Below are 11,942 nucleotides of genomic sequence, written 5' to 3' on the forward strand. Positions count from 1 at the left end.
TTTTTCCTTGTACTTTCATCTTTTTTTCATTTACTTAAAAAACTTTTTTTTTTTAACTTGAAGAGATATTTCTTTTCTATAAAGTAAGTATATTCCCTTTCCATCCTTTAGCGGAAATGGTTGTCGCTTTTATCGCAAAATATTGATCTCTGTCGAAAATAAAGAACAAAAGATTTTCATTTTGCGATGTTATTATTAGCCACGTTACATGGTTTACAGTATTCTTATCGATAAAGGTGATCATGTTGCGTGTACCGTTGCATAGGATGTAATTTTCAAGCATTTAGAGATTTTCCATCAAGGATTTGGCTCTTCGTAGTTCTAGAGAAAACGCAAGAACAAACGAACAAGTTAAACGCGAATAATACCAATCTTTTGGCCGAATCGTCCGTCAAATTCTAATCCTCACCTGTCAGTAGAACATTAACGTCCTTTTTTGATATATTAATAACGGAATCTTCTACGTTCCCGTCCAGTTTCTTCAGTTTGAGAGACACCGTGGAGAACGGCGAGGAATTGTCGCAGGATAGAACTTCGATCGACGATAAACTGCTGACTGCAAAACCATAGAATTTTTGAATTAGAATTCGCGTCGATCACGCGGGTAACTCGAAAGACGTTTAATTACCTCTTAAGGACTGCGAAGAAAGTGCAGCCGTAATTTGAGGACAATGATCCGTATGTAGTCTGGCAATCGCAGCGCTATGTTCGCGAGGCAGTCCCAGCTGTTGTAATTCGCTGCTTAGATCAGCAGCGGAAACACCGTATCGGGCGGACGATGTGAAAATTAATTCGAGAGCTGCCACCATAGCCTTTGCGTCGTTTAATTCTTCACGAAGAGTAAGAAATAGGAAAGGAGGAGAAAGAAAAATTGTTACGCACGTTGATCGTACATATGAATAAAATGAATAAAGAGAGAAACGAATTTTCGTGTATGAAACGAGAAAACGATACGCTTGTACTTACTGGTTGACGCAATAAAATTGATTTCCACTTACCAACTTTAGCGTCTTGAGTAATTTTTCTGACCTTCTCTTCCTTAAAAAGAAAAAGTATTCTGAAATTGATATTACTCTTTTAAAAATAACATAACATAAAACTCTTTTTCGTCTACGTTTCAGCACCTAAGATCTTCTCTATCGTTCTTTCTTTCCTTTTCAACGACATAAAGCGTTATCCTATTTTGCTCTGCTGTACTAAAATTTTCTGCACAATATTTATTCTTAATCTTTATTCCTTGTTAGAACCAATCTTTGTCTCTTATACGGGCACGACTAAATCCGACAAGCTTGTAAAATTATTATTTTGAAATATAGATCATCAACAATTAGTACTCACATCGAGATCTCTCTCCGTAAGATACTTCGCAACCGTTTGACCCAGTATTTTGATTTTGATCGATGTCTGCGACAAAATAATTAAACGAACCTTCAAGAATCGTGGCGTACTCGATCGAGAAACGAAAACTGTCCGTGATATTGAAACGAAATTGTACCATACGTGACAACGTGTTGATCTCAGCCAGCAGCCAATCAGGGCAATCCCCATCGCCTAAAAATCTGAATTTCTACGAACAAACGAGAGAAATATAATTCTGTTTAGAATTTTGCGTAGTTTCCACTCGCATCGTAATTACACCCGCTTCGAAAATAAACTATATTGTCAAATATATTATATTACCACGTAACTTATGATAGTTAAGCAGATTATCTCACCATGGTTTATCGATTTCTTCGGAAATATCGGATGTATCGGTTCTTGATCTGAAAAGAACATCCAGAAATGTTTCAATCGATCAATAAAACGAGAGAACACACGTTCGACGTGAAATCAAATGAACTGACCGGTCGTACGAAGCGACGAATTCTTACGATTTTACGATTATTAATATCTACGATCTACGACTCGCAAAAACAAACGAAAGAAAAATTAGGGAAGATCGTTGTTTAGGGTAGAGAATTAAAATTTTGTTCGAACTCGATCAGTTTAAAGGGGTAAAAAGATATACCGGCGAAAGGAATTACATCAAACGTAAGTAAGTTGATACGCGCTCTTGGTTACCTCCTACTTGATTCGATTACACAACATATTATCACATTAAGCACGAGTGCATGTTCTTTCTCGCGTCATAACGTTTTTATGGTTATAAGTAAGTACTTGCGCGTCTTTCATGACGCAGAAAGAAACAGCGTACTTATATTCAATCCCTTTCCAGTTTACATTGTAAATATCTGTTTCATTGAACGTATTGCAAACTATATTGCACGTTATCGATATTTTTGATTGTACGACGTACTTTGATTATAGTTTGTTGATTTTCTGACTTCTTTCTTAGCATTTAACGACTAAAAACAAAGTACTTTCACATGGAACAGTTAAAGAGGAAAACATCCTGATAGATTCGACGATACATACGCGGTATATTTTGTAAGAAGCGTATAATATTAGTTTAATTTAATCTTAACTTAATTAAACCCCTATATGCATACCAGGACTGATTTTCAAATCAGCAAATATCCGTTCTTTCGATATTTTTGTTCAAACGTTGCTTCGCTAACAGAATTTAGGTAACGCGTTACGATGGGAATCGAGTGAAATTCTAGAAACTTGGAAGAGTTTTTATCCAAGAACGTTCGGAGATTTTTTAAAACACAAAGGTATAAACAAAGCTGCATGGTGTTAAACGACTCGGTATACGAACAAAGTCGGTAAAAATAAAGTCGCAGACGGAAGATTAATATTAAAAATTGCAGGGACAATATGCACCGTCTTTAAATATATAAATCATCGAGTCGATGTTGAAAATGTTAAAATACAAAATAACATTTTCTGTTATGACAAGCGTGACCAGCGTGAAACGCATTTCCCTTGATGACAGGAATTTTTCGACGAAAGAACAAGAACACGGAAGAAACTTATAACCTAAAGTCATCAGGATGTTTGCGTTTCGTGGCAGGGTAAATTCCCCATACAATTCTCCTAATCTCTCGACCGCAACGAGGTCGCCCGTAGGATTCGCGAACGAGTACCATAAATACGGAAGAAACGGTCATTTCCAGTCCATTCTTCGCGTTCGACTCGTGGTGCAACGACGAAACAGTGATCGTAGTTGGTTGTTACAACAGGTAGGTCCATTTTACGCCACATCTCGCATTAACTGTTACGTTACTGATCGTAATTATACGAACGAGACCGATATTTCGAAATAGACGGAATATCTTTAAATAATTTTTGAAATGTAATCGTTGGAAGGCAATCAGGGACGAAAGTTTAGCGCGACATATTGTTAAAATTTAAACATTCGTAACGTTGAAACACTGTAAGTGCCAAGAAGCAAGATTTGCAGGAGGAGAAGAAACCTTATGCATTAACGCAGTCGAAATTGGTGAAAAAAACGAGTGTATTCGTAGAAAACTCTGTACGTGTCATCTCTTATAGTTGTAGAAAAAGCTCGGTGTTCCATTCGTCTAATTTTTCCCTGTAGAGGCGACGTCCGACATCATCTTCTAGCATTATTGATAAATATTTAAAAAGCGAAATTGCACTCAAATTCTACACCGCGGTATTCCCATTGGTATGTAGAACGTCTTCCAATAAAAAGTCAAAGTTTTTCAATTTTGGCACTTACGATGTTTCCTACGAGCACTCTTCGGTTCTAAACGGTTACTACGTATATAGGGTGTTTCCGAAATCGTGGTACGACAGGAAAGGAGGTGGAAAATATCGCCTGATATAAAAGTAAGTCGAAAATGTGAACTACGATTTCTTCATACGGAGCTTCGTCCTCGACAATGTAATATTTTGTATATTTCGTAGGAATGACGAGATCGCTCGTTACGCTAGCGCTCTTATCAACGGTGGCATGCAATATCGATGCGACGAAGATAAAGGACACTTCTACGGTAAATCTACACGAACTTGTCGCATCGTAAGAGTTAAATGTTCTAATTATGCAAAACTATGCATTACTAATTATGAATTACTCTGCTAAATTAATTCTTATCCCTTTTGTTCCTTTCTTCTTTTTTTTTTGCCATCGATGTATTATTATTACTTCTGTCGCATTTTAATGAGTAAACTCTTAAAAGGTTACACCAACTCGTTTATTGATTACGATAAGAAAAAGAGGGAAAAGAGAAAAGAAAAACACTTGTATGTACGAAGAAGTACAGTTTCCTCCCTGGAGTCGCGTTTCATCTTCTACCTCTTGTTTGCTTCGTAACAATATTTATAACGAACAGTTCTTGTCCACCGTTTAAACGCCAGACCGTTCACCGCCCTCGCTGATGTTTAAAAATATCACAATTTTTAGGAAAGCATAAACGATGAAGCGACACCGACGTTCATTCTGGATGTGCATTGTTCGTGGAAACATGGAAGACGTGGATCCTGGCAAGACGCCATTTGTTTCGAAATCGATGACGATTCTTCGCGAGAGGCTACTAAATCGCTGAAACTCACGCCTTTCACAGCCAACAGGTAAATACGTATTTCTTTCGGATATTTATTTTTTATTTTCGAACCACGTGCTCATATAAATACGCTATCGTCCATAAGTCACCACGTATTTGTTAATTTTAAAGATAATTTTCAATAAATGTGTTCCGCGACCTATGGACGCTACTTCTCTACTATATGCAAATAATTACAAAGTTTATCGTGTTACAAAGATACGTGGACCCGAGTGGCAAACAATCGCAATATGATACATGGAATCTGGCAAAGAGAATAGGAACCGAGCACGTAGGATGTCGTATCCTAAATCCTATCATACCAAGATCGGTAGAGTTCCGCAAACTACTGGAAAGAGACGATCGTTTCGCATCGTTTAATTCCAAGGGATGTTGCTTTCGTCGACAATTAGGTTGGGAAAAACAAAATCCGTTCTACGTGGAGGAACCAAGATGGATCGAAATTGATAATAATCACAAGGAGAGTCATTCGCGTCATAGTCGTTTGGAGACGATCGATCCATTTATCATTTCACGGGGAAAGAAGTTTCACGAAAAATTAAGAAATATCGCGAACGACTCGAAAAGAGGAGAATCGCCGATCGAGTACGAAGATCCGAATGTTATCCTGGCGGACGATCCGAAAACGATCGAGTCAACGATGGAAGATAGAAGATCGACGTATCCGAATTCGCGACTCGAAAGAAACAAAAATAACGACAACTACGACGACAGCGGTGATAACAACGAGGAAGAGAAAAATCTGAAAAGGACGGATGAAAAATGTATCGACTATTTACGATCAACTGACTACGAGAATTCGTTGTTTGCTACGCGAAGGAAAAGGGCGTACGAAGAGCGAAAGAGGCATTCGAAAAACAAGAAGAAGAGCGGGAGATTCGAAAGAGCGGAGTCAACGTTTAACAAACGGAAAGACAAGCGTGGAGCGGATTTTAGAAAAACACCGGTAACGTATCGTTCGAAAGACGAAATAGTCTCACGTCCGATTTACACGCCTCGACTGACGACATTTCACATGCCGATCGAATTGGCTCGCATTTCGAGGAACGCGATTGACGAGAAGGGTAATTCTCTTTTATTTCAAGTTCGAATGAAACGCGACTCGAACACGGCAAACAGTGCCTCCGCCGTCGTAAAGAATATTGTGGTCGAATCTACGTACCGACCAAATTGGCGGTACAGACATGTTCGTAAAGCGACGCCGACTATCTTGGCTTATCTCGAAAGAGAGCGAAAGGGTAGTGTCGGTCGTGACATGCTGGATAACATACTCAGGCAACCTTACTTCATTTCCAAAGGTAAAAGAACTGATAATCGGCACGACGAGAACATATTATCCGAACCACTAGAATCGAAAGAATTCGAATCGATGATAGATAGTTTCATGGATAAAGGAAAGTCGAGGGAAGATTTGAAATGCGATTCGAATAAATGCGAGGATCGTTTTAGCGAAAGAAAAAGGAGAACAAAGAAACTCCAAGATCACCTTCAAGGGGTTGAAACGAAGGGAATTGTTAAAGACTTATTATCCAAATTTGATCCCTTTTATGCGTCTAGAGGTAAAAGAGCGTTGTTACCATCACTCAACGAATCATTCTGATTAAATGCTAATTGTTCTTTAACCGCGAACGCGATAGAAGTTACTTAAAGTGTTTCTCAAAAAATTAAGATCTTTTTGGCAACGAACTGGCTGGTGTTTCGCGATCGTTTTCAATTAGAGCGAAACGAAACACTCGTTTTACAATTGAGAATTTCAGTTTATCTATACGAATGTCTTCATACGTATCGTTTAGGCTTATGAATTTGAAAGATTTCGTGTGGCGAAATGTAATTTTTCTAGTTTGAACGTTCGTAGTCGATTGTCGTTCGAATAATGTTAAATTACGTCAAACTGGACGTATTGCACGAACGTATATATAACATTTCACCGGAATCTTTGCGTTTGCGAGCAAAGGAAAGGCTAAAGCGAAAACACCTACAAACAAAGAATGTTAAACGTTCCGAAGAAACGTATCGACCGAATAAATCTACCGACTGGACTTAATAGCACGATGTTACTCGTTTAACCATAATTTTAAGCAAGTTATTTTGCTTTATCATCACAATTATACGCTTACCTAATGCTTACGTATTTTATAAAGATCATTTCACTCGCGTCCGTATACAACATCTGTATCTACTTGAATCGCTGTACTTAATATTCCTAAAAACGAATGATCAGACCTTGGCTTTGTTTGTTCTTCAAAAATCGTGCGATTCGAGTAAATTTATAGAAAGAAAAACTCTGATAATAGTTCATTGTTGTTCGATTTCTACTGTACTTTGACCGAAACGGCGAGCGATTCTCTCGGTGAGATTGAAATTAAAATGATGATCAACAGGCTGTTGCTTCCGTTTGTCTTTACTCTTGCCTGTTCACCGTAAAATTTGACGTTACGCATTACCCTGAGCTGAAATTTACGACGTAATCTTTCAAAGTGCGAAGAAACGTATTTTTAACCGGTACGCACATATGCTACCTCCGTCTCTTCTCGCATATTCACTTTGTCATTGTATTCGCAAAATGTCACCGTACTTTACAAAGCAAAAGACAAGCGTTTAACACCGTTGCCTTGAATTACGGGCCTGAGTTCAAGAAAAATTCGACGGATTTCCCTGCTGTTCGCGCTTTCCAAAGACGCGCAAACGTATAGACTTTGGTCGAGTGTCAACGGTAGTCGTTATCTTAATGTGTTTCATCACGTATTATAGAAATAAATTATTGAATGATGATTAACAGTCATCGTCTGTTTTAATTCACAAATGAAAGATAAGCTAAAGCTAATTTCAGCGGAATATGATATTACTTGACGAATGTAGGCAACTCTGACGAAGACCTCTGATAACCAATTATTCTACAATAAAATAATGTATTACGACAAATTAAAACTTGCGCTAAACAACGTGGCTCGATCTAACAATAGAATAATAGGACAAGAAAGGCAAAGTTTTACGTTCATTATCATCGACGAATATAACAATTTGCAACATCATTCCGCTCCTTTTCCTACCCCGTTTCGTTTCTAGTTTCTCTTGTTTTTTCCTAGAAGATGGATTTATGTAATAACGTAAATAGGAACCAACGTACAGTAGCGAAATAGAAAGAGAAAGAGAGAGAGAAGTATTAAGCGTGAACAATAATAGCAGCATGGATGAAAAGGGCGGTTAAAAATCGGGGTTGCTCTTTCGAAGCAAGGAGAGTGCGCTGCGGAAGCACGTGGCGGGTATAAGAAGAGCCGCGCGTATCGTTACTAGTCACTGTACATCTTATTTTAGCAGAGCTCGCAAGTGTCGCGCGTACCGTACAATATATTTGCATAGGACGAAAAGGAACGGTGGTGAGACGATTTTTCGTAATCGTAACATCCCATTAAGTGAAGAATTAGTTTTCGAAACAGAAACTGCGGATAGGTTTCAACAGTGAAATACGATACCAGTGTAAGAGGTAAGCGGAAGCACTTAACGTGACAAATTAAAGAAGTTCGCTAATTGATCCTTCTCACCAATATTATTAATCTCTTCGTTACTAAACGATAAAACTTTAAGAGTGAATTAAAATTAACAAGAAGAAGATATAACGAGTTTATCTAAACGATAGTGATCTAAAAATATTTTTATTTAAGCAAGAGAAGACTAGTTTTATTTAATGTGCTAACCGATGAAATAGTTCGTCTTTTTTCCAGCTTTCGTTTGTTAAATCATTGAAAACGGTAACGAAGGGGTTACAGAGATTAACGTTGATTCGTTGATTTATTTAATTTGTTGCATATCGTGTATTATAGGGAAGTGTGTTTAGTAGGCGTAAGAAGAGGGAATGTCTAGATCCTTTGATATATACTTTTCTCGTCTAAAATTATTTTAGATTGATAGATACGGCCTGACACGTACGAATATTTTCTGAAAATTTGATCCGACACGTATTTTGCTTCTAATGGCAGGACATACGAAAATTAAATTAAGTCGAAAATATAGTTTCTTTATTTCTGACATTTAATATAACGAAGAATTGTTTAAAAAAGGTGGGCGGGGAAACCGAAAAGATTTAAAAATGAATATTTCGAGAGAAAAAGGTTCCTTTCAAGTATGATATTGCAGGACGTAAATGGTTTGTGAAAAAGAATAAACCGATGACAGGTTTGAAAGTGCTTGTTAATTGTTTTAACAAGTTTTAACGAAAATGCACTGTTGCTTCCACTTGATGCAACACATCCTTCAACTATATATAACACAAAACATAATAAATATAATAAAATGTAATAAAAAATAGATATATAATATATAATAAGAGAAATATATGAATATATATATATACTTTTTCGTATTCTATTAAATTAAATGTTCCTTTATAGTTCATATAAGGGTACTGATAATAAATATAAAGATTCTCTAAAAATTACTTCCAAAATATCGGATTTATTTTAATTTTGCTCGATGACCGAAGATAACAGGAAAGAAATGATGAAAATATAAAGGAGAAGTTATCAAATCAGATATTCCACGTTAAATTTATCTGCTGTGTTTGCACATATTTAAGAAAGTATATGAAACGCGCATATAATGTAAATCCGACTATTTCGCAAGGATGAAAGTAATGCGACTTTAATAGGAACGTACAATTAGTAGATTATTTTTAGAGGGAATTGAGGGAGACAACGTGCTTCTGCATATAAGAATTATACTTCTCCACAAAGATTTCATGCAGTTAATATAGTATTTACTTTTACATTACACATGTATATTTAGATCCAACAAATGGAAGGTTTAGCCTCTTTTCATGGCTTTTCTCAGAAACAATTTGATCCTACTATGAAATCGTAATGTGTATGCATTGTCAGTTAACAAAGTTAGAAATGAAACGCGATTCCGGCAGTTCGCAATTTTATCGTATAAAATTTAGTACATTATATTTGATGAAAATCAAGCATTATTATTCTGTTCCCTCTCAATATTTCTTTGCGTATAAAAGCAAATGACAATGCTCACGTATGTTTCCCATATCCGACATTCATCTCTTTTCGTACTCTTTGCAATTATATTATGTGATATAGCGAAGAATGCTAAATGCTCGTACTACATACGTACTTAATCGAGCTTATTGTTATCCGTTTCTATTCTATTTTGGGTTTATTAATTAATCAGGTAGTTGTTTAACCTTTCAACGATGTAGCTGAAGAAAGATTCGTGCAAATGTAATGCTATAAATCTCATACCTTACATGTCGATTTCTGTTAATTGCTTAGTTGTTTCCCAAAAAAGGATGAAAATATGTATTTTTTATATTTTGTACCAGGAGCGAAGGGAATGTCGAAGAAATAGAGAAAATTATTTTCTAAAACGTTCATTTGTATCTATCATCTGTTATCTCTACCAAATTAATTTGTTTTAGGCATGTGGTTGGCGCTTCCTATGGTTTCTCTTTTGATACGCGCGATTCTCGCAAATTCAGAAATCGACGATACAGTCCTACCGGACATAATGGACCTGGAAAACGAAAGCGACGATATACTGACCGATAATTATACCGAAAGACCTGGGAACGATATATGGAAAGTGTGGAAAAAGACATCGTTCGACCCTTGGAGTGGTAAACGAGCAAAAGAGTATTCTCGATCGAAAGTCGACTCACAAGGGAAACGAACGAAACTTACACACGATTGGTACGATCGAGACACACCTACGAATGAATTTAGCAACGTTAAAAGAATAACAGAAAGTGTCGAGTGGACGCCTTTTAATAGTTGGGGTGGAAAAAGAGCGGAGAAACTGAACAATCGAGATTCAGTTTTAGCATTAACGAGAGATCCTCATAACCTTCGCCTGATGGCAAAAGGTAAATAATAAAATAAGTTGCACATTCAAAACGTTCGCTTTCGGAAATTCAAAATGACTCGATGCTGTTTACATTAGTTTCGAATACATCACACTACGCGAATCAAAATCGTAATTGGATCACGTTGTATGCTATCTATCTATCGTTGAGTTCGCAAACAAGCTCGAATTACAGATTTAACATAAAATCCTAAATTAATAAAAATAGCAAATCACAGGTTTTGTGATTAATTCGCTTTGTTTCAAAGATGAACTCATTGCAGGAAGAAAACTTGGCGACGAAAAACTCGCTATCGAAATGAAGAATTGGTTATCTTCTATGTGTAACACCTGCGCCAAAAAACATTGGTTCGTAATTAAAATCTTTTTAAAGACATATGTCAATGATAAATTGTCTTCGACAGTTTTCATTCTTCATTTATTTTGGTAATATAATCTCATCAGTTGCAGTGAAATTGAGAAGAAAACGGAGCAAAACGAGCAATATAAGAAACCCAGAGCGTGGGGTCCATGGCATGGGAAAAGAAGTTTAAAAACATATACCTTTCGTTTCGGAAATGAATACTTCACGGTACCGGCCAATTCTATAAAAGGCGAGAGGAACTTTTCTCCTTTCAGAGAACACAATTAATCGCACACTGATTATTCTATCCGATTAGATAAATCCATAGAACGTCATAAAATTTGTAAAGCGGTTTGGCGCGTTCGATTCTATTCTACTTTGTACAATCGTGTATCTTCTGTTTGGAACACGTTTATCTGATCTAATTGTGCAGGAGATTAGGAATAAATAAGTTCTTTAATATCTGTAACATTCGAATTTTGGATGCGAAATATGTCAAGTGATATATGTACACATATGTCTTATATAGCATTATGAATAAATATCTGTTTAATCAGAATTCCCTTGCGGATTTTATGCGCGTTTATTTTATACACCACACGTATTGTTTTGACATTTATTCTACGTTTATTTCAAGACTGATGCATATGTATATTATGCATATATGCATATTTATATTAGTAACTTATTAAATATTTTCGTTAAAATTTTAATTGGTTTTATCGTGGACATTACTTACCAACAATTGGAATTTATGCTTGAAGAGTAACAGATTCGCATGTATAGGTTAGAAATTGATCACTTCGTATATTGCGTACCGTATGACGGTACGACCGTATCCATTGCGCACGATAACAATACAGGTTAGCCAACCTTAAGAAAATACAACGACAGCTTCATTTTGTTGTGATTCTGTGATAGCTTAGGTTAATTTTAAACTAAATAGAATTTTATTTCGTTTCTGCTACAGATAAAAATAAACGCGAATTTGGATAATGTGTGATATTTGTATTTGTACATTAGTAAATATCATAGAATCGTCCACTGCAATCACCTAACCTCTAACGCGTTTACCGGCTTAAAGTTAATTCTTCGATGTATTTTATTATCATTGTATGAAAGTCATTAGTCTTTACGAAAAGAAAGTTGTTACTTTTGATTTCATGTAAAAAGGTGTTTTGATAATAAAGTTTTTAAACATATAAATTTTCCGACACAGAAAAATAGACATATTTGTTAAAATGGAATATTTTCCTGTG

General features: G+C 36.2%; 3 protein-coding genes across 4 annotated transcripts; 2 read left to right on the forward strand and 1 right to left on the reverse strand.

Annotated features, from left to right (window-relative positions):
• Nucleotides 1-173: 173 nt before the first annotated feature.
• LOC139993554 (COMM domain-containing protein 4) lies at nt 174-11,559 on the reverse strand. Its single transcript, XM_072015390.1, has 8 exons — nt 11,423-11,559; nt 1,716-1,763; nt 1,496-1,567; nt 1,339-1,404; nt 999-1,038; nt 629-829; nt 410-556; nt 174-321 (listed from the first exon to the last, which is right to left on the reverse strand). Exons 2-8 carry the CDS (start codon nt 1,716-1,718, stop codon nt 284-286), a joined length of 567 nt encoding a protein of 188 aa, XP_071871491.1. The 5' UTR covers nt 1,719-1,763; nt 11,423-11,559; the 3' UTR covers nt 174-283.
• Nucleotides 4,308-7,206, forward strand: LOC139993548 (uncharacterized). The gene is made up of 2 exons (XM_072015381.1): nt 4,308-4,479; nt 4,671-7,206. Exon 2 carries the CDS (start codon nt 5,113-5,115, stop codon nt 6,070-6,072), a length of 960 nt encoding a protein of 319 aa, XP_071871482.1. The 5' UTR covers nt 4,308-4,479; nt 4,671-5,112; the 3' UTR covers nt 6,073-7,206.
• On the forward strand, nt 7,688-11,242 carry LOC139993551 (uncharacterized). Of its 2 annotated transcripts, none has more exons than XM_072015385.1 (4): nt 7,688-7,956; nt 9,898-10,341; nt 10,589-10,688; nt 10,785-11,242. In XM_072015385.1, exons 2-4 carry the CDS (start codon nt 9,900-9,902, stop codon nt 10,969-10,971), a joined length of 729 nt encoding a protein of 242 aa, XP_071871486.1. In that variant the 5' UTR covers nt 7,688-7,956; nt 9,898-9,899; the 3' UTR covers nt 10,972-11,242. The 2 variants fall into 2 exon arrangements, with proteins under 2 accessions (XP_071871486.1, XP_071871487.1); XM_072015386.1 differs by having other exon boundaries at nt 7,691-7,956; nt 10,604-10,688.
• Nucleotides 11,560-11,942: the final 383 nt, after the last annotated feature.

This window comes from Bombus fervidus, chromosome 13 (genome assembly GCF_041682495.2).
Source record: "Bombus fervidus isolate BK054 chromosome 13, iyBomFerv1, whole genome shotgun sequence".
Taxonomy (NCBI): Eukaryota; Metazoa; Arthropoda; class Insecta; order Hymenoptera; family Apidae; genus Bombus; species Bombus fervidus.